The 22,360-nt window shown below is 37.3% G+C and overlaps 1 protein-coding gene across 1 annotated transcript in view; it reads left to right on the top strand.

Annotated features, from left to right (window-relative positions):
* kiaa1549lb (KIAA1549-like b) overlaps nt 1-10,402 on the top strand; it is a 92,347-nt gene extending 81,945 nt beyond the window's left edge. The window contains exons 17-22 of the mRNA XM_038306760.1: nt 397-529; nt 4,836-5,210; nt 5,299-5,393; nt 5,925-6,073; nt 6,169-6,320; nt 6,982-10,402. Of these exons, the coding sequence (XP_038162688.1) occupies nt 397-529; nt 4,836-5,210; nt 5,299-5,393; nt 5,925-6,073; nt 6,169-6,320; nt 6,982-7,245 (1,168 nt within the window). The 3' untranslated portion in view covers nt 7,246-10,402. The remainder of the gene's footprint in view (nt 1-396; nt 530-4,835; nt 5,211-5,298; nt 5,394-5,924; nt 6,074-6,168; nt 6,321-6,981) is intronic.
* Nucleotides 10,403-22,360: the final 11,958 nt, after the last annotated feature.

The raw sequence follows: 22,360 nt of genomic DNA, 5'->3' as shown, positions 1-22,360 counted from the left end.
AATTAAAGCTGAAGCTATTTGTTGACCCAGAGAAGATTGGATTTGCATTTTAACAACACTCCAACTTAACAAATAAATATTTTTTTCAGTTAATATAATAGCTAAACTAAAAGAATAATGCAACTAGAAACATATTGTTTCACTTGAAATATTATCCTTTTTTGTCTGAACCCCTTCTAGTGGCCTTTTCAAATCGATTCCAATTACTTTCCTTACCTTGTACATTATGCCTGAAGCAGAAAAAAAAGTAATGTACTTTACATGGTTCTCTTTTTACCTATTTAGCCACAGGCACATGTAACATTGACCTGACAACCAGAATGCTTTAAATAAAGAATTGTTTTTTGCTTTAGGCTTGAATTGTGTTGCATTCACTGCATTTACTCTAATTGGCAGGCATTCTCAGGTCGGACAGATGGCCTATCGCAGCAGACAAAGTCTAAGCAGCCCAAGTCCTGGAGGAACAGAGATGGACCTCCTTGTAATGAGAGATAGACCCAGAAGAGGCATCCGCAACAGTGGCTATGATGTAAGGCACATGTCAGCACGTACCAGCTGTTTGAGCCCAAGAAAATAAGCTAGTTAGTAGCTGAAAGACATCACTATTTTTAAGAGCCATTATTAAGTTAGCACTGTGGGAGCACTGCAGGCATTGTGAGATGCCTCAAACTCCTCAAAACCAGCTACAAAACAATACTCTGATTTTTAAATTAAAAAGGTGTGCTTTTACATGTGCATTTTGTCACATCCAGTAAATGTACACACAGAAAAATGTAATGGTGATGTTGCACACATATAGCTGACATGGGGAATTTGGATTGATTAAATATTGACCTGGAAATATACCAATATGTTTTTTTAAGATGGGCTTAATGTTTTTTCCTAAGTATTGTGATCAAAATGTCCCAATCAATTAATCAAGCAACACTGAAAAATACGTTCCATAGTTATACAATGAATAGTCTAGTAGAAAACCAGATATTGAAAGTATGAACACTATGAAATCCTGTGAGACTCAGTATACAAGCTGAACTATACATCACCTGTTCTCTTCTGGTGTCACTAGAAGTGCTCAGCAAACTGTGAGCAGAGAAATTAATTATGTATGATAAAAAGTAAAGATTTAAAAAGCTCTGCTGTTTGATATACAATGCATCTGCAGCTGAACGGCTTCTCTCTCTATTCTGATATTTTTCCATCATGGTTCTGTGTACAGCTTTTGTGGTTTTTGAATCTGAATATGTTTAGGCTCAAATGGAGAGTTGGAAATATTTCCCTGAATATAGGTAGAGTTGACCCTTGGCCTCTACATTCTAAACTGTCTAAATTGAATGGAGCATATATGAAAACTGCTGTTGCCATTTTTAGTTTTAGACATGAACGGCATTTAATGTCTATTACGGTCTGAGCATCAACAAAATAACTCACAGTCAAAAGGATTAAATTATAGAGGAATTTTGACTCATCCTTTAGAAAATAATATATTTCATACCCTTCCATTATCATGTGTTGGTTTGCAATGAGTTTTTCTAAATCCTGGCCTTTGTGAATACACAGGGACTGCTCTGGCTGCAGATTCAAGGCTCTTTTTTTCTGCTTCTCCAGGAGGTCTGATTTATTCGGTGCTCTGGGCTGGCTCTACTGTGGCTGCTCTCTTTTTTTGCACAGGAAGTAGGACAGCCTCAAATTCTATAAAATTTCTCACTGTATTGGTATACTATAGATGGACCTAGTATGACAAAAAGTATGACCAGATATACACTAAATTGGTTAAGAAAACAAACACTGCTATGCAACCCTGTTTAGATGCCAGGTTTTTGTTATGTTGATGCAACAAAATGGAAAAATAAACCCTTTTCACATGGCGTTTAGTGTGTTCACTTTATGTGGACATCAAAAAAAATCTCATGTGTGCATACCCTTTAACTAGTACTTTTCTGGGCTAATTTCAAACATTGAGTTTTCTTGAGTTGGCATCTGTCATCAGTTATAGAAAATCAGTTCAAGCAGAAATATGGTTTCAAAGGAATAAAAATGAATACATTTAAAAATGGCATCAGTCAGGAAAATAATTATAATCCCCAACTGCGTGTGAAGGTTCTCAGTCATCCAGGTCATAGTCATTCCAAAAAAAGAAAATTAAAAACAATCCACTGGACTTTGTTTTCGAGTTTGAAGACGTTTTGCTTCCCATCCAGGAAGCTTTTTCAGTTTAAAATGTCAGGAAAAGCGTTGAGTTTGGGGTTTTATACAGTAGCCCAAGAAAGCCTTGTTTTTGTTTTGAAAACATGGAAATTGGAACAGACGAAAGGTTCCACCCATTTGGAATGGGGGTCGTTGTATGTATGAAAGGAAAATACAGGAACTGCTTACAGAGGCTCCTCAGAAGCTGTTGGGGTTTTACATCCTTTATTTTGTTATCTGAACAGTCTAGACAAGGGGTCTTTAACGTCTCCAGGCCAAGGACCCCCAAACTGATTGCAAGATGGAGCGGGGACCCCCTAATTTTATATATATTTTATGAAATAGTGTTATATCAAACTGCTACTATAGTCACTCTACTACATATGGAGTTATGTAACGAAAGTAATTTCACCCTGGGATTATTAAAGTATTTCTGATTCTGATTCCTCGTTGATGGGACAGGTGTTGTGAATGAAACGAAATGGTGCCCAGCTTGAATGAGCTCCTGTGTGTCGCTGAATGTGTGCATTGATGACTGAAAGACATCTTCTGCCTCCATTTATCTGTTTACTACAGTGTGTTGAATCTGTGAAGTGAAAAATTGCAGCGGGGAATATAAACAAAAACCCTAATCAACCAAAACTTTCGCGACCCCCATGCAGTACCTCCGTGGACCCCCTAGGGGTCGCAGACCCCCTGTTGAAGACCTCTATCATTCTCTGAAACATAATATAGAACAGTACCATTCAACACAATATGGTATCTAAAAGCATCTAGTCTTAGCTAATAAAACCTAAAATCTTGTCAAAAAAACAGACTCAAGGTTTTGCAAACAAAATACGAAAAGATACAGTATGTTTAACACAAAAACAATTTCTAACAACGCCTAAAGAATACAATACCCACAGTCAAACACAACAGTGGCTGCATCATCCTCAGGACTTTTCAACATAAGGATCTATTGTCATACATGAATATATATATATATATATATATATATATATATATATATATATATATATATATATATATATATATATATATATATATATATATATATATATATATATATATATATATATATATATATATATATATATATATATATATATATATATATTGTGATAAAGTTAATTATTTTTCATAATGTAATGATAGAACTTGAACATTCATATATTTTAGATTCATTGCACACTAACTGAAATACTTCAGGTCTTTTGTTGTCTTAATAATGATGATTTTGGCATACAGCTCATGAAAACCAAATATTCCTATCTCACCAACCTGGTTCTCAAAATCCCAATCATGGGTAAGACTGCCGACCTGACTGCTGTCTAGAAGGCCATCATTGACACATTCAAGCAAGAGAGTATGAAACAGAAAGATATTTCTGAATGAATAGGCTGTTCCCAGAGTGCTATCAAGACACCTCAGTGGGAAGTCTGTGGGAAGGAAAAAGTGTGGCAGAAAACGCTGCACAACAATAATAAGAGGTGACCGGACCCTGAGGAAGATTGTGGAGAAGGGCCGATTTCAGACCTTGGGGGACCTGCGGAAGCAGTGGACTGAGTCTTGATTAAAAACATCCAGAGCCACCGTGCACAGGCGTGTGAAGAAAATGGGCTACAGGTGTCGCCTTCCCCAGGTCAAGCCACTTTTGAACCAGAAACAGCGGCAGAGGCGCCTGACCTGGGTTACAAAGAAGCAGCACTAGACTGTTGCTCAGTGGTCCAAAGTACTTTTTTCGGATGAAAGCAAATTTTGCATGTCATTTGGAAATAAAGATGCCAGAGACTGGAGGAAGACTGGGGAGAATGCCAGAAGTCCAGTGTGAAGTACCCACTGTCAGGTGGTACTGATCAAGGGCAGGGTCAATAAAGCTAGCTATCAGGAGATTTTGGAGCTTTATGGAGATGAAGATTTCATTTTTTTCAGAATGATCTGGCACCTGCTTACAGTGACAAAAACACAGGTAAATGGTTTACTGAACATGGTATCACTGTGCTCAATTGGCCTGCCAATCCAACCTGACCTGAACCCCTTAGAGAATCTGTGGGATATTTTGAAGAGAAAGTTGAGAGACGCAAGACCCAACACTCTGGATGAGCTAAAGGCCGCTATTGAAGCCTCCTGGGCCTACATAACACCTCAGCTGTGCTACAGGCTGATTGCCTCCATGCCACGCTGCACTGAAGCAGTCATTTCTGCTAAAGGATTCCTGACCAAGTATCGAGTGCATAACTTTACATAATTAATTGAAGGTTGACTTTTTGTATTAATATCACTTTTCTTTTATTGGTCGGATGAAATGTGCTAATTTTGTGAGATAGGAATAAAAGACATGAAATATTTATTTAGTGTGCAGTGAATCTAAAATATATAAATTTTCAAGTTTTATCATTACATTATGGAAAATAATGAACTTTATCACAATATGCTAATATTTTGAGAATGACCTGTATATATAGGAAGAGAGAGAGTGGATATACAAAAGTGCTTTAAAACTAGTTGCAGCCCTATAAAATATACAAAAATATGTTACATTATTGTATTATTATATGATATATAATTACGTATATATAATTACGTATTTAATTAAGAGTCATATGTTTACCAAAAAAAACATCTCTGTTGTCTTTTGTGTGTTGCAGACTGAGCCGGAGCTAATTGAGGAGACAAACGTTGATCACCTTCTAGGGCCGCGAAGATACATGTATGGCCGGGGCCTCAAGGGCCACTCAGAGACATCCACTCTGAGCTCACAGCCCTCCATCTATGAAGTGCGACAGCAGATGCACCTACTGCTGGAGGAGGCTTTCAGCTTGGCTTCTGGGGGGCAGTCCACATCTGGAAGACGTGGCCACCACCAGCAGTCCCCGGCTAACCAGTACAGTCCTGCGCCTCCTCCTCTTCCAAATGCAGACGTAGTCAACAGTGTTCCAGGCACTCTGAGCTCTGGGCGGGAAGGCCTGCACTGGGTACCATCTTATGGGACAGATATTTATCAGTGTAGCCTGCCTAAACCTGTGCGTTGGAAAAGTTTTGTGTATTTTGAAATGAACAAGTAAAATAAAATACACTCTTGAATTGAAAAATCTTTTATTATATTTAAAGGCCTTTCGCTTCACCCAGCTTCCTGAGATGGCCATGGGTTCTCCACCTCCTTTACCACCTCGCACTGGACCTCGTCCTAGAACCTCCTTAAGACGGTAAAACCAAAGATAAATGCAGAGAAAAGGAAAAATGTTAAAGAGTGTAATCTGGAAAAGCTTTACAATAATGAGATTCTTCAAAACTTAAAGAATCTGGTGTATTGAATCACACAGATAATATATGGTATCATATGAAGGGAGAGACAACATTGCTTCATTAAACAAGTGCTTGAAGAGAGTTTTTCAATATAACATTTGAGGTAAGATACATAAATAATGAAACGTAGGTTGTAAGGATGACATTAAGAAAGGCACAGATGGACACAGATTGCTATTTTCTGGTTTGCAAAACTTTTGTATAATGCCGTTATAAAATCCCATTAACATTTATATTAAGTGACTACAAGGATATGCATTGTGGTGGAGGTGTGAAAGCCTTGTATGAATTTAATAATGAACTGGTGTATAGAGGAATGGCAAGACTTTTAATGAGGTTTTCATTTTTCCACATGGACTGTGCTTGCCATCTAGTGGTGTTGTTCTGCAGCAGCTTGTTGTTTATGCCTTACCAATCTCTATTCCACTTAGTTCCACTTCGGACTTGGGGCCTAAGGGAAGGAGCTCAGAAACATCTGTCGCTGAAATGCGTAGTCAATGTGAAAAGAACCCATATGCGCCAACCACAAGAGCAGTACTTCCATCTATTACTGCAGAACAGCCTGTGCCAAACTACTCAGGTAAGCACATAAGAAGAGGGTTTAGCTATTATTTAGTGTTATTATGTGTCAGTTGACAAACATAAAACCCCACATTGCTTTCTTTATTTTAACAGGAAACCCTATAACTGCTGTCTACGCTATCCCCTCTGCCAGGCCGGGGCACTCAGAGTATTTTGTCCCTACATCCCCCACATCTTATCACAGTCCATCTTGGATGTCCTACCCACCAGAACCGGAGGATGTACAGCCACAGTGGACAGATGCTGTAAGAAACCAAATGTATCCTGCTTATGTGTCAAGTAACCTGGTGAAAACATAACACAATCAAGATGTAAAGAGTATCTTTTAAGGATGGCAGGCCCCCACTGATTTAATATAGCAACTGGGTTATTGTTTGTCTGTATAAGTTTTGCACATATAGAGAATGATGCTTTTGCGCATTCTTCTTTAAATAATAGTTCATGCTCAGTTAAGTTGAAGAATCGTGCCTCTGGATATGTTTTTTTAATCATTGCTGCAGATTCTTAGCTGAATTTAGGTCTGGGCTTTGGGTTTTTCAGTGCATATATGCATTTCAGTTAAAATCTTTTTTATTGGGAATCTAACTATATTCTGATTCCCTGATTAGGGAAATCATAATAGAGTTTATACAAAACATATTTAAGATGGATTTTTCTGCATAAAGTATCTTTGCAGCTCCTCCATAGTTATCATTGGCCTTCTAGCTGCTGGCTCATTATGTGGACAGTAATAATGATTTCTAACAAACCTATGAGTTCTTAAAAGGAATCTTAATGTTTGTCATTTATAAAAAATTTTATAGGCTTTGTTTTTATCTTACTTCTGTTCACAATTTTTCACTACATGTTACACTTGAGTACTAACATTACAATTTTCCTATCTTTCCTGTGCACTCGGTTTTTTAGGTACCCTTGCCTGGCTATGCAGAAGCTTTTCCTAACCCTCGTTACCCACAGGGGAGTCCCACTAGGCTCCCGTTGCAATACAGCCAGACACTGGAGCAACCGCCCTCTGCACCCCGCACAGCATCGGATCAAAGTCTGCCCCAGGTGCTGAAGGACATGGATAGGATGCCTCTGAGCAGCCTCTCTACCTCTGCACTTGTGCAGGCTATAAGACAGGAGGTGGCCAAGCTGGCGAAGAAACAGAATGACATATTTGAATTTTAACATATAGATTGGTTTGGCTCTTCAACAGAGGCACATTTTTAATCTTTGTACTGTCCAACAGACTGATACTTATCTGCTGATTATCCACCCCTGTTTTTGCACACAACTGGTATATTTCAGCTTGTGATTAAAGGGACAGGAACAATTCTATCAATTTTGGAAAACAATTATTCAATTTTCTGTTGATGACATCCCAGGTAATTTGGCACATGTCTATGTAGAAATCGCAATTTAACCCAACTATAGGGAGAAAAAAAGAAAGATTTGATATAATTTCTCAGATCAGATTATGACTTTAATTCGACCGACCAGATACCCTGGATTTCATTAACATAAGTGTACTGAGAGGACCAAATTTTTCCTGTCAGTACGGTTTAACTGACAGTGCATATAAGCATGTACAGTTTAAGGAAAACATGTATCTAATCTTGCAGCATCAGCTTAAACAACCTTGGCAAAGTTGGGATCCACACTTTTCAAGCTTTTAATGTCAGAGCAAAATGTTACATCCATTTTCAATTTTCTTTGTTTGTTTACAAGTCAGACAACATAGTATAAATAACATATAAATAACACCATCTACACCCAGCCCTGATAATATAATGGTTTATTAAGAATAAATTAACAAATAAACTAATTACAGCCTAAATGTTTGTTTCATTTCTGTTGAAATAAGCTAATTATTTAGATTAATATATGGTGCAGATGATATTTTTGGTTATGTACTGAAAATGGTTCTAAAAAAAACATTCCTATGGTCTGCACAAGGACTACGCACCTAATGAATCAAAAATCCTCCTACTATTATGTTTTTCTTCACATATTCACAAAGGCTCCCAGTAAAACCATATCAGCAACAAGGTAAATATCATAGTTTGGTACTTTTTTGTTCTAAGGATTTTGTGTATAAACAGATCTATGATAATGCAAAATTCAAACTATTTTCTATGATGGATGCGGTACATATTTTTTACTCACTGAATCTGTGAATAGAGACTAATTTTAAGTAGACGGTTCTCTTGCCAGTCAAACACTTCTAGTCAGCAAGAGCATAAACAAAGACTATATTGGGCTTTGTTGAGTTGTCTGGTACCTGGACAAGTGCAGCAGAACATTTTGGCCCAGTGGGTTTTAGAATGGGTTTCTTGCATTGTGTGTCCTGTGTCAACAGAAAACACCTAGATACTCCTAATAAAGAAAGTTAGGTTTTCCGTGGAAAGCCTAATATTATTAGATTACAATTAGCATCGCTTATTGTTGCTCATAGTATTGTAGAATTTAATTATTTTTACAGCCCGATATGTAGAAAGGGTTCTGCAAAATATGAATAAATTATGACAAAGACTCATGTGAACAATGAAATTCTACACAACATATGAAATTTCAAACAGATAAATTATTCTTTGTAAGTAGGTTGTACGGTTTGAAAATAAGTTAAAGAAATAAAACTTGATCTCTCTGAACTTTGTGACTTTTGAACTACAGCTAATGAAAGTCCAAATTAATTATCCTGAAAGTTTAATGACTAAGTGAGAAAAAAAAAAAACTTATTTTCGAAGCAGAATTTTCTTCCTCGAAAAAAGTACAAAAGAGGCACTCATATTTGGTTGGTCTTAATTTATATAGAGTGGTGCATCAATTCAACATCCCATTAAGATGGATTGTTTGTGGCTCTAGTGAGGTGTTCAGGAAGTCCTGATTGCTTTGAAAATAAAATAAAGATAGAAAATAAAATATGTATCTCCATTAAAAGGGAAGCAAGAAACTGTGAACAATCCCTGATACACACCTTGGCTGTCATTGCGCTTTATACAACTCTGTGCATCATTATCAGTATATGACATAAATCCTTATGTCATGACTGGCTGTGGAAAGATCCCAACTGGCAATCCACTTTATGGGTCTCTACTCTTTTTTTGTTTGTTTTGTCATCTGTGAAGATGACTTTAAAACTTATTCCTAGCACTTTTTTTATTTTACCTACAGTAACTTTTCATTTTGTTACCAGTAATTACTTTTTATAGATTGATGAACAAAAGGCAGAATTTCCCCATTACATCTAAGCTATAACATTAAATGTCTTTTATTATTGATCTCATATAACACCCTAAGGTTTCTGAACTCAGGCCTAAACTCTGCAAATAAATACATTTGTAATGTCTATGAACTACTTGTATAATAATAATGACACGCACAGTCATAAACTATATATATATATATATATATACATACATACACACACATTTGGGACTGAATTGCCCTGATGATTAAAGGAATATTAAATGACAGAATATTTTTTGAAGAGCCCATAGACGAGCACCTGCGTGGTGAAAAGTTTGAGTACTTGACTCAAATTGTGACTCACTTTTTGTGTTCTTGGGATCATTTTCCTTTTTTGTGCCTATTGAAGTGTTTAAAGTAAAACCTTACAGGAATCTTAATAATGTGGTTCAAACAAGGTGTACATTGGAATGTTATAAAGAAAGTTAAAATGGTTTTACTTTGGCTTTTTTTTTTTATTGTACATTGAATATTTCAATGAGCAGAGGCTTTGTCTTTCCAAGTTATTGAAATATGTAAATAACACTAGGTTGAATACAAGCAACAAAAATTACCTTAAAAACAAAATGAAGAAGTAAATACTGGACAGAGTACAATATTTCTGAGTGTCCTTGTAGGTAATGTTTAGTTAAATATTACGTTTCTTTCATGGAATAAAGGGGACCCATTAAGGTCATTACACTTTCATCAGGGACACAGAGGAAGAAGGTCATCATATAATGTTACAATACAGGAGCCCAAACCAGTTTCCTAATCTATACAGTAAAGTAACACAGGCACCAGAAAGTTGATAAAAACTTGATTTATATGTGTGTATGTGAAAATTTTCCAGCTGGAAAAAAAAAGTGGAGTTTCACTGCAGAGAAATGCATGTATCATAGACCCGTAGCCATGGTTGTGTAATTCAACACTGCATTAACACTGAGATTGCTAACTTGTACTGTATGATTTCTAATAACCTTAAAAATATCTATTATTATATATATCATATATATTCATTGCTGAGAGATTGTCAGCTTTGACCCCAGAGTGATATATAGGAGTAAAGTTGCCTTTGAATATATATATATATACATACACATATATATATATATATATATATATATATATATATATATATATATATGTGTGTATATATATATATATATATATATATATATATATATATATATATGTGTGTATATATATATATATATATATATATATATATATATATATATATATATAGTATATATACTATATATATATATATAGTATGTATATTTATTTTTTTCTGTTTTCTGACAGCACGCTGCTTTTTTAGCTGTCCTAAAATAAGTTAGCATTTAATCTGTCGAACAAATCCTTCATCAGTTCTTTTTTTCATGAACTTCATGTGTAAGTAGATGCATTAAGCTTTTTGGTCTCAAAGCTATCAGGAATACTATCATTATTTGTCTGTCAGATTTATTAATCAAACAGCAAGGCACTTTGTCTTAAGAACTGTACTGAAAACTGTTTTTATGTAAACAACTTTCTACATTGTCGTGCTGGATAACTCCAATCTTAAATAAGGGAATTAATAAATGAAATATAAGAATGTATTCAATAAAAATAAAAGTGAGCTAACTGTTGAAAAATTGTATGTCCTTTGTCCTTATGTTTCCTTATTTTCCTTTTGTCTTTTGTTTGATCTTGTTATAAGTGATGTTCTTAAGAGATTGATCTAACTATGGAAAAGATAGAGATTGAAGGAAATGTTGACCCTAATAAGTGAAATGAAATAAATGATTTTTGTTAAAAAGGAAACTGTTAATTTGCGTGTTTTTACAACTTTAACATGTCACATTTTTCCAAGTAGTCATTGCTAAAAGACTTGAAGTTGCTTGGTATTGGACACTATTGTATCAAATCCTACATTTAATGCTTGAAGTCAATGAAAACACAAACACCCATACACACACAAAAAAGTGATATACTAAGCACAAAACACTGCTTTAACACAAGGCAAACTGAGTAAAATCAACAAAACAGTTCATGGCCATGGTTACATGTTAAGGGGTTTAATAGCATTATATAACTTTAAATCTATTTGCCAGACATTTTTTGGAAATCCATCAAATTCATTTTGGATGTTAGTTATAACTTATTAAGAAATATTTCATATTATGATTTGCTTGTGTGTTATGTTTTAGCAATCCCTTGTCTTATCAACATTAAATTGACAAATCCCCTGAATAACTTACAGTTTCAAGATATATTGCAACTCTGAATGTACTTATCAATACCTCATCTTCCAGAGATAAACCAATTAGAGGAGTGCTAATATTCTTATTTTTAATAAAAAAAATCTTATCTGTAAAGAATCCCATAAAATCATTACTGCTAAGAGCAGGTGGTATGGATGGTTCAACAGAGCTATGGCTCTGGGTAAGTTTGGCAACTGTATAGAAAAGATATCTAGGAACAGTTTCCTAGCATTTTGCTTCAGAATGTGCAGCTCTGCATTAACCAGGGAGCCAGCTTTCTATTTTTAAGGTATTCTTTTTCAAAGGGGCTGCGTTATATAAGGCAGTATGTAGAGAACTAGCAACCCCCTCAATAAAATTATCAACCTGTGAAGGGGAACAAGCTAAACTTTTGCCCTCTGCAGCACTGCTCAGCAACACAGAGAGAGAAAGTGAAACAGATTCTTTAAAATTTATAACTGCACTATCTGATAATGATCTGCTAAAGTGAAACCTTCTTTTGGGGGAGGAGAACTATGTTAAAATAATCCTGAAGGTTATTAAAAAGTGGTCAGTGAGGACAGGGTTGTGATGGAATACTGTTATCTCTTCACATTCAATGCCATATGTTAGCACAAAGTCCAAATTATGAAGATAAGAATGTTTGGGACTATTCACATTTTGAACAAAGCCAATAGCATCTAAGATAGAATTAAAGGCTGCACTAAAGCTATTGCCTTCAATGTCAGCATGGATGTTAAAATCCCCCACTATAATGACCCTGTCAGTATTCAACACCAAATCAGATAGGAACTCTGAAATCTCATCTAAAAATTCAGAGTAAGGACCTGATGGATGATACATATTTACAAAAGGAAGATGTTGTTTGGCATCGCTATTTGGCTGACGGAAACTAATGGTTAAATGTTCAAAAGAGTTGTAATTCTCAACTGCCTTTGAAGTAATCAGTGAGACAGACTAAAAGATTGTTGCTGCTACACCTCCTCACCCAGAACTTCTGGGTATTTGAAAATTTAAATAAATAGGAGTTGCCTCATTTCTGCTCACATAATCCTCTTGCTGCAGCCAAGTTTCTGGAAGGCAACAATGTGATTATCACAAATCAAGTAATTAACTAGCAGACTTTTTAAAGAAAGAGATCTTATGTTAAATAAACCACATTTAATTGTTCAAACTTCTTCCCCATTTGGAGTTATTTTTATTTATATTAGATTATCATGATTTTCTCCTTTGGGAATCTTTTCTAATTTATTTGATTTTGGTTGTGGGCAAGACACTGCCTGGATGGAGTTATGAGTGGGTAACAGTAGAGAAGCTGCAGACACGTATGTTAAACTACGACTCTGCTTCCTGGTCTGCACCCTGGGTTATCAGGGTTTTGGAGGACTAATAAATGTGGCCAGATTCCTAGAAAGAAGAGCTGCACCACTCAAAGTAGGATGGATGCCATCTCTCAGATTCAGACCAGGCTTTCCCCAAAAGGATTGCCTATTATTAATAAAGCCATCATTGTTTTCAGGACAACACCTAGACAACCAGCGGTTGAGAGAGGACATGTGGCTAAACATGTCATCACTGGTCAGATCAGGGAGGGGACCAGAGAAAATTACGTTTTCTGACATTGTTTTGGCAAACTTACACACCGAAACAACACTAATTTTAGTCACCTCCGATCGCCGTAACCGGGTGTCAGTACCGCCAGCGTGGATAACAGTCTTACTGTATTTAACCCTATCCTTAGCTTCAGGTAGGATTTGATGTTGCCCGTTCTGGTCCCCAGCAAACATTTGACTATGGTCCCTGGTGCCTCTAATACCATCTTTCTGACTATGGAGTTGATAATTACAAGAGCGGGCTACTCAGTGGGTGCATCACTGAACGGGGAAAATCAGTTAGAAACATGGACGGGTTTTGGTGACCAGTGGGCATAGATCCACAATTACGCTGTCTGCGTACTGTTACCCAGTCACCTGGCTGCTCTGTTACTTTTGGGGGACAACTACGTGAGCCTACTTTTATTCCTGGATGTTCAACACCCTGAAGCCTGGTTTCTAACTCTGACACCCTTGCCTCCAGAGGCTAGATGACAATAGAAAATTGTTATGAAGAAGATGAACGTACTCTGGAAAGCCCAAGCAAGCTGGCCATCCTTTTGAACCAAGTTTTACATAAAATGGTTGGTGTTTTAATTAAGAAAAGCTTTCTGTCATAAAAATGTTTGCATAACTGCTAAATAACATGCTAAAGTATAGTTGTTGTATGCACATCATGCATTCATCTGCAGTACATTCTAAAAATATTGTCATCCATCAAATCCACTGAAGGGGAAAGAGGAAGTAAGACAAAAAAACAAAACAAACATCCATAGCAAAGCAACCACAATGAGAGAAGTTGATATGGTCATGCTAAATTAGTTTTAGTTCATAAGGCATGCAATTTTGTTGCTTTATTTCATGTCAGTATTTTAGATGATGCAAACAAAAACAGTGCTTACACATTATATATGCAGAATCTATACCAAATATATACCAAACTTCTATTCTGAAAAATAGTATTGTGACCACCAACATTTGCTTCATCTCTGGAATGAAAACATGTCTCTTTCATACCTTGTGGCCTTACTGAAATCAAATTTTAACTCAAACACATGAGTTTGAACAAAACCAAATATTATATGTACTTCTATTTCAAATGGCCAAACCAGTAGGATATTTTGTTTATTGGTGTTTTGTTTATTGGATACTTTGTTTATTGGTGTTTTATCAAATATGTAATGATTCTTAAATTGTTAATATGCTGGTGAAGATTCTCAGTCATCCAGGAGATGACTGAAAAAAACAATCCAGTCTTCAAGTTTTGAAGACGTTTTGCTTTCCATCCAGGAATATTTTTCAATTCAAAATATCACAAATAGCATTGAGTTTGAGGCTTTATAGAGTGGCCCAAAACAAAGCCTTGTTTTGGCTTAGAAAACATGCAAATTGAACCAGACGAATGGGTTTGCCCCTTTGGAATGAGGGTCTTTTGGTTCCTTTTTTAGCCTGTATTACTGGATACCTGTCTATGTCTCTGAAAAGGGGGTCATTAGGGGGAATTGTTGGCCTGGCTGAACAGGCCTTTTTAAATTATTAAAATGTTAAACACAAAGATTTTTATACACCACTGTGAATATAGATTTCTGACTCATATTAAGTTATCTGGGTCATGGCAACCGCAAAACAGGCTTAAATCAGGGGCAACCATACTCAGGTTTTTTAAAGGCATTTTGAAAACTTGACAAGAGCCTTGGTCAAGTCAAGGCGTTCACTAACCACATCAACTCAGTAGACAGAAAGAACATATAAAAAGGATAACATGTTGCCCCTTTTGGACTGTGCTGTGCATAAGTGACAATGGAAGTCGTAATACTGAAGTTTAGCTTAAAAACTTACAAATACAGACCAATATCTGCATTTTGACCCACATCACCCACTGGATCAAAACTCTGACTAACTCGGCTCCAGGAAATCCCTTGAAGCATGTGGTTACTCAAACTGGCTGTTTGTTAAATTGGCACACAAAAAAAAAAGAAAAACAAAACAGCATGAAGACTAACATTGCATCTAAAACAGAGAAAAGGAGAAAACTAAAAACTTAATTCCATATGTGTCAGGAGTTTCTAAGAAACTAAGAAGGATCTTCTCCAAATATTAGTAAATTTCAAATCCAAATATACAGTCAGATAAAAACTGAAGCAAACCAAAGCTGATCAACGTTGTTTATGCGGTCCAATGCAGCGACGGCTGTTTGGACTCCTTTACAAGAGAAACAAATACTCAAATGCATGGCACATTACTGGAAAGCCAGCAGCTTTGGTCAGAATCTAGGTGTATAGTTGCAACTCAAGATCAAAAGAAACACCTTTGATTACCAAAATTTTCAGTTGTTGGACAGAGGACAGATGGCTTTAAAGAAAGAGTGAAAGAAGCCATCTTTGTTAACAGGGAAAAGTCTACACTGAAAAGACGGAGAGGATTGGGGTTTCAGCTTCTAAGCATCTACATTTTGGTCCTGGAGCTTACTCCAAAGAAATTTCAAACAGTAAACACTCTCATTATAATTCAAATGGTTTAACACATAGCCCATAAACAACAAAAGACTTTAATAACCCAAAGAAAGTTAGGATAAAAAAAATACAAAAAAAAAATGAAAAACTAAAAGGTGAATACTGGTGCATGAGTTAGTCTGTTTACATGTCAAGATGTGTCATAATTTGATCTAAAAAACAAATGTTTGGGTTTTGCAGCCAGTCAGTAACTTTGAACATAAAGAATTTGTGGCAGCTATAATAAATTACAATTTGACCTTTTCATGTTTCACATTTTCTATAATAGGAATTACTGAAAAAATCCGTATAAATCACACACTGAATGGCAAATGTCCCTGGGACCCTGCTCATTATTTTGGGTTTAGGGAGATTTTGAAAGCAGGGAATACATTTTTGCTGCAACCATTTTCCTTAAGAATTTCATTATGAAAAAAATTGAAAATGTACTTGTATGCATATTTTATTTTATGATTTCTTTGGCAGAATATACAAAAAGTAAGTAAACAGAATTTGTAATAACTACAAAGAGCAGCTGGAAAAGCCCACCTGACGCTTGCATCTATATTCTTACTGCATTTATAAAGCACAACTGCATAAATAGGAAATAGGAATGTCAAAGATTAGGCATTCAAGCTTTTTTTCTTACTTTAACAAAAAAAAAAACACACACAACATGTCTAAGAAGTATTAATGCAAAAGGGTTAAAACATTAAACATTGCAAATGGTGAAAGTATATTTCATACAGAGTACATTATTTATTTATTTTTTTTGGCTGCTTACTCTTGTTGTAGTTCATCATGTTCCCGCTAGAGCTCAGCCTAAAGCTACAAGATAAAGTACTCCTGTTTTTCTTCATTCAGTGACAGATGTACTCTGTATGCAAAACAAACAAAAAAACAAAAAAAAAAAATGCAAAAAAACAGATTTTGAGAAAGGGTGTGTTGACATTGTAATAATGTTTGCATGAAAATATAAAAGATCCTATTCGTAAAACAAACAGGGATACATGGTTTAATTTTCTTTTAGGAAACAAAATATGAAAGGCTGGACATTCCTATTTATTTGATCGTAAATTGGAATACCCCTAAACAAATTATTTAACATGAAATTACTTCTGAAGTGAATCCCAGCTGTTTATCCTTTAATTTGACAAATCTCCTAATTAAAGATTTCTGAGGTCTGTGGGAGAACATCAGAGAACAAAAACCATCATAAAGGAATACAACACATAAGTCTTAGATTCATAAAGGTTTCGGCTATAGAAATTATCCTGGGCACCGAACATCTTAGTGAGGACTGTTTAATCCATTAGATAAAAAGACATTTTAAATGTTTCTACTGAAAAATATCTTAACAACAGTAGCGGCTGCTGCTCTCTGAAACAGATGGTGTTAATTAAATCTAAATGTCATGTATTGCATTAACAAATGTTGAAACACATAAAACACATCACTGCAACAGGTGAAAATAGCTGTTGTGAAGTTCTCTGAAATAATAAACTCCAGAAACCACCAGAGTGCTGCAGTTCTGCGTTTTGACCACAGGTTGCAATATTAAAAGAATACTCTGTCACCCCTCTTTAAAAATAGAAAGAGTATAGCTTAATGCAAACCTACCTAGACATAACCTTCCACCTAAGGTGAGCAGCCTGGCAGATAGCATAGACATGAAAACAAACTAACAGGTCTACAGAAACTCTGGAGTCACAGTGGAGCTTAGTGAATAGAGTCTGTCGATATCTACATGGATACAATGATAGAAGTGATTGGTTATATCCACCCCTCCCATTCTGCTATACATTTAGAAGAACATAATCTATTGAAAAATAAAATCCACAAGTGGTTCCATTTGCTAATTTGGACTAGCCATGTAGGGGTCACATTAAAATTGAGGAATATGGTGGTCTGGTCAAAATACAAAAAAAAAAAAAACTGTTAGTATGTTTATTGTTATTTCAAGTTTTCTTTTTTAGTTTTTTTTTTATCAAAATGTTACTAAATATTTGTTTTGGACATAGGATATACATGGACATGTAGGTCCAAGAAAGGACAGTGGAAGACTAGGCCACTGATTTTCTTGTTGACTACCACTGTACCAATCGATTTGATGAAAGACCAGAATAGCCCAATTTTGTTGCTCTTTATTATAAAATAAAAGATGAATTTTAAGTGCCAAACCTTGCTGTATCTTAAGATAAAATGCATAAATCTGGTTCAAAAGAAATATACTCTGCTTCTTCCTCAATCCCTGTTCATCTAAAGGCTGAGACTGTGAGACTGATTTGGCAGCTTTAATGGTGCGACGAAAAAAAAAAGAAAGCTTTTAGCACAGCAAATTCAATTAGAAGAAATGAACAAGTATTAGATAGTGAGATTGTACATGAGGCCATACTGTTTAAAATTACTGAGCTTGATATTCCCATCAACAAAATATTATACAAAATTAAGGCCTAGATTACCTGCTGTAACCTGTGATAAAGATAAAACAATTAGCAGTAGAAGTAAAAACTAAAATGTTTTTTTTTTTATCTAACCCCATCAGTTTAGATATATATAAAGTAACCTGTTGATTTTAGAAGCGGGCTGCGAGGTGGCACAGTTTGCAGAACAGTTGCCTTGCAGCAAGAAGGTTTTGAGTAAAGTTCCTATCTTGGGATCCCTCTGCATGACATGGGTTCTCTCCGAGTAATTTGGCTTCCTCTCACAGTCAAAAATTATGACTGTTATGTGGCATCCCTAAATTGTTTTTTTAGGTCTGAGTGGGTGTGTGTATGTGCATGGTTATACATCTTTGTGTCTCTCTGTGTTGCCCTGCTACTAACTGGTGACCTGTCCAGGGCGTTCTCTCCTTCTCGCCCATAGACTGCGGGAGATAGGCACCGGCCCCACCACTACAGAAGATGCATGATTTTAAAAGCAATAATTTACTTCAACCTCTTTGAACCTTATTTTTACTTCCTTTTATCCTATCACAGTATGAACTAATTTAATTTATAGAAATTCAGAACACATCTACCATGAGTTGTGCTTTTTTTAATGTCCCTTTTCCCAGGTACAGTATAGATGTGGTTAGAGCCTAATTTGTTGTAATTAACTGTTAAAGTTCCATTTGCACAAAAAAGATGACTTAAGGTAAGAGATATAAGCCTGTGAGCAAAACTCAGCACAGAAACTCAATTAACCAGAATGGTCAAAGCAACAGCAAGGCAAGAAGCTTAAATAGTTGAATTTACCAGTTGTACAAATCTTATAATAGACTCTCCACATTCACAAATAACACTGACTCATTATTACCTTTGCTAACATTTCTTGATTTAACTGAATACTTATCATGGCCATTCTCCCTTCTTTTCTACTTATTCACTAACAAATTGGTTGCAATTATATTAAAAAGACACTAGGAGCTGTTCAAGATACCGTTCTACCAAGTTCTCTTTGGCTTTTAGGAAAACACATTCCATAGGAAGTTTTCAGGACATTCTATTAGGATTTTTTTTTGTGCATAGAACCAGTCAAATAAAAGGTAGTCCAAGATGTTCTACAGAAAAAAAAAATATATATATATATATAAAAAAAATAACACACAAAAGGAAGGAAAATAATTTAGTTGCTAGGTAGTAAAAATGATCTTTTTCGGGTCCTTTGAAAAGAGTCAATGGTTTCTCCACAACAATTATTTCCAGGAGGTTTGTCCAGATATTGGGATCAAAGAAACTAAATGTTGCCTACCCCCATTAGTTATGTTACTGGAAAGAGAGTAAACATGCCTTTGGTTATATGAGAGTTTTAGGAGATTCATATCACAAAAGTAACTGTACAATATGATAATGCTGTTAAGACATATCATTATACAAATAACAAGCCCCTGTGGTATTTAAAGCATAAATCCTCAATTTTTTGTGTTTTTCTGGATTTTGGCAGTAGCATTTCTTTAAGGAACTGCAGCTTATTGATGGAAATAAACCATCACAATAAGAGCAACACAATATATCAGACTGGAAGCCTTATTGCAATCTGGATATGTGCAACATTACTGTTGCAAAATACTGCTTTGAGTGGCACAAAAATTTTACGGTGAATGCATTAACTCTTCTTGCATATAATATATTTGGCTCATTCAATGGACTTTCATTCCCCTTAATGTTCATACCTTGTTTTTTTTTTTTACTTTGACTTGGATTTTAAAATGGGGATGTACCATCATCAGAATCAGAATCAGAATCAGAATTCTTTATTGTCATTGCTCCACAGGGGTGCAACGAAATTACTTGAAAAATAAAAAACACAGTACAAGCAATCAGTGCAAATTTAAAAATATAAAATAAAAAAATAAAATTAAATAAATAAATAAATACGAAAAAAGTTTAAAAAGGGATACTGCGGGCTCTCCTGAGGTAGCGGGTACAGGTTATTGCACGTGAGGTAGCATTATTGATAGTTACCGTTGTTAAATTGTACATGAGGCGTTCAGGGCAACAACAGCTCTAGGAAAGAAACTGTTTCTCAGTCTGGTTGTTTTAGTTCTTATTGCCCTGAAACGTCTCCTATATGGGAGCAGTTCAAAGAGATGGTGACCGGGGTGTGAGGGGTCCCTGATGATGCTGCGGGCTCTCCTGAGGGAGCGGGTGGAGTAAATCTCCTCCAAGGAGGGGAGAGGGTAGCCAGTCAGTCTTTGGGCGGTGTTGATGACACGTTGGAGCTGCTTCTTCTCTGCTGCAGTGCAGCTGGAGAACCACAGCGAGATGCCGCAGCTCAGCACCGACTCCACCGTGCAGCGATAGAAGGTCCGCAGCAGCTCTGGTCGTAGTTTGTTCTTCCTGAGAGTCCTCAGGAAGTGCAGTCTCTGCTGCGCCTTCTTCAGGATCGCCGTGGAGTTGGAAGTCCACGTCAGGTCCTCGCTGATGTGGGTGCCCAAGAACCTGAAGACTGGCACCATCTCCACCCTTTCCCCGTTGATGATGATGGGCTGTGTGTCCTGTTTACACCTCCGAAAGTCAACAATGAGCTCTTTTGACTTGGAGGTGTTCAGAGTCAGATCATTGTCCATACACCATGCTGACAGATGCTCCACCTCCGTCCTGTACGCTGTCTCATCCCCTCCTGAGATGAGCCCCACCACCGTGGTGTCATCTGCAAACTTGATGATGGTGTTGCTCGGGTAGGAGGGGGTGCAGTCGTGGGTGTAGAGGGTGTAGAGGAGGGGGCTCAGCACACAGCCCTGTGGAGAACCCGTGCTGGTCCTCACTGGAGAGGACAGGTGGTGTCCTACTCTCACCCTCTGGGAGCGGTCTGTCAGAAAATCCATAATCCAACTACAGGTGCTGTTGGGGAGACCCAGGTCACCCAGTTTGCTCACCAGCCGGCTCGGGATTATAGTGTTGAACGCCGAGCTGAAGTCTAAGAAGAGCAGCCTTGCGTAGCTCCCCTGCTGCTCCACGTGGGTCAACGTGGTGTGCAGGGCGGTGGCGATGGCATCCTCCGTGGACCGGTTGGCCCTGTAGGCAAACTGGTGAGGATCAAGTGTGGGGGACAGGTGTGAAATTATATGACCCCGTACCAGTTTCTCGAAGCACTTCATGATGATGGGTGTGAGTGCTACTGGCCGGTAGTCATTCAGGCTGGTAATGTTTTTCTGTTTAGGCAGAGGAATAATGGTGGAGGACTTCAGGCAAGGTGAGATGGAGCACTGGGAGAGGGACTGGTTAAAGATGGCAGTGAAAAACCCGTCGGGTCCAGCAGCTTTGCGTGGGTTCACTGCTCTCAGGACTCTCCTCACCTCCTGTGTCTCTACAGTGAAGGTCTGGTTGTTGAGGGGTGTAGCCTGTAGTGTGGAACCCGCTGGTGGTACAACCTTAAAGCGGGTGAAGAAGTGGTTGAGCTCTTCTACCAGTGAAGCGTCCCCCGAGATCACGGTGGTGTTGCTGGATCTATAGTTGGTCAGGTGCTGGAGTCCCTGCCACACCTGTCTGCTGTTATTACTGCTGAAGTCGGCCTCAATCCTCTGCCTATAGTCGATCTTGGCCTCTCTGATGCCTCTCCTCAGTGCAGCACGAGCACAGCTGTAACGCTCCCTGTCTCCAGACCTGAAGGCGCTGTTCCTCTCCCTCAGCAGTGCCTTGACATCCTTGTTCATCCAAGGTTTCTGGTTAGGAAACACCCGGATGCACTTCTCCACTGTGACAGTGTTGACACAGTGGTGGATATAGCCAAGCACAGCCGAGGTAAACACCTCCAGGTCCCGGTGGCTGAAAACGTCCCAGTCTGTGCTTTCAAAGCAGTCCTGCAGCTGCAGAGAGGCACCGTCGGGCCAAGTGGTCACAGTCCGGGTTGTGGGGGGTGAACGCTTCCTCAGCGGTGTGTAGGCCGGAATCAGGAGCAGGGACATGTGGTCGGAGGCTCCCAGGTGGGGCAGCTGGATGGCCCTGTAACCATGCTTAATGTTCGAGTAGGCCTTGTCCAGAGTCTTGGTTCTCCTGGTGGCACATTTAATGTGCTGGTGGAATTTCGGGAGCACTACTTTCAGTTCAGCATGGTTAAAATCCCCTGCGACCACATGCACTGCTGATGGAGTTTGAGCTGTATTTTACTTTTGTTCAAAGCAGTACATCAAACCCAGCACAGATATATTTTAGATATATTGTCTAAGCAGTTTTGTTAATGATATCAAACTGTAGCCACATAACCTTATTTTATATAAATTGGGCATCACAAAGGCATTTCTGATAGTGTAGCCTACTTC

The sequence above is a fragment of the Cyprinodon tularosa genome, unplaced genomic scaffold (assembly GCF_016077235.1).
Source record: "Cyprinodon tularosa strain WSP-4 unplaced genomic scaffold, ASM1607723v1 ctg59, whole genome shotgun sequence".
NCBI classification, from domain to species: domain Eukaryota; kingdom Metazoa; phylum Chordata; class Actinopteri; order Cyprinodontiformes; family Cyprinodontidae; genus Cyprinodon; species Cyprinodon tularosa.
Note: the sequence above shows the minus strand (reverse complement) of the source record. Positions and strands in the feature narration are given on the sequence as shown.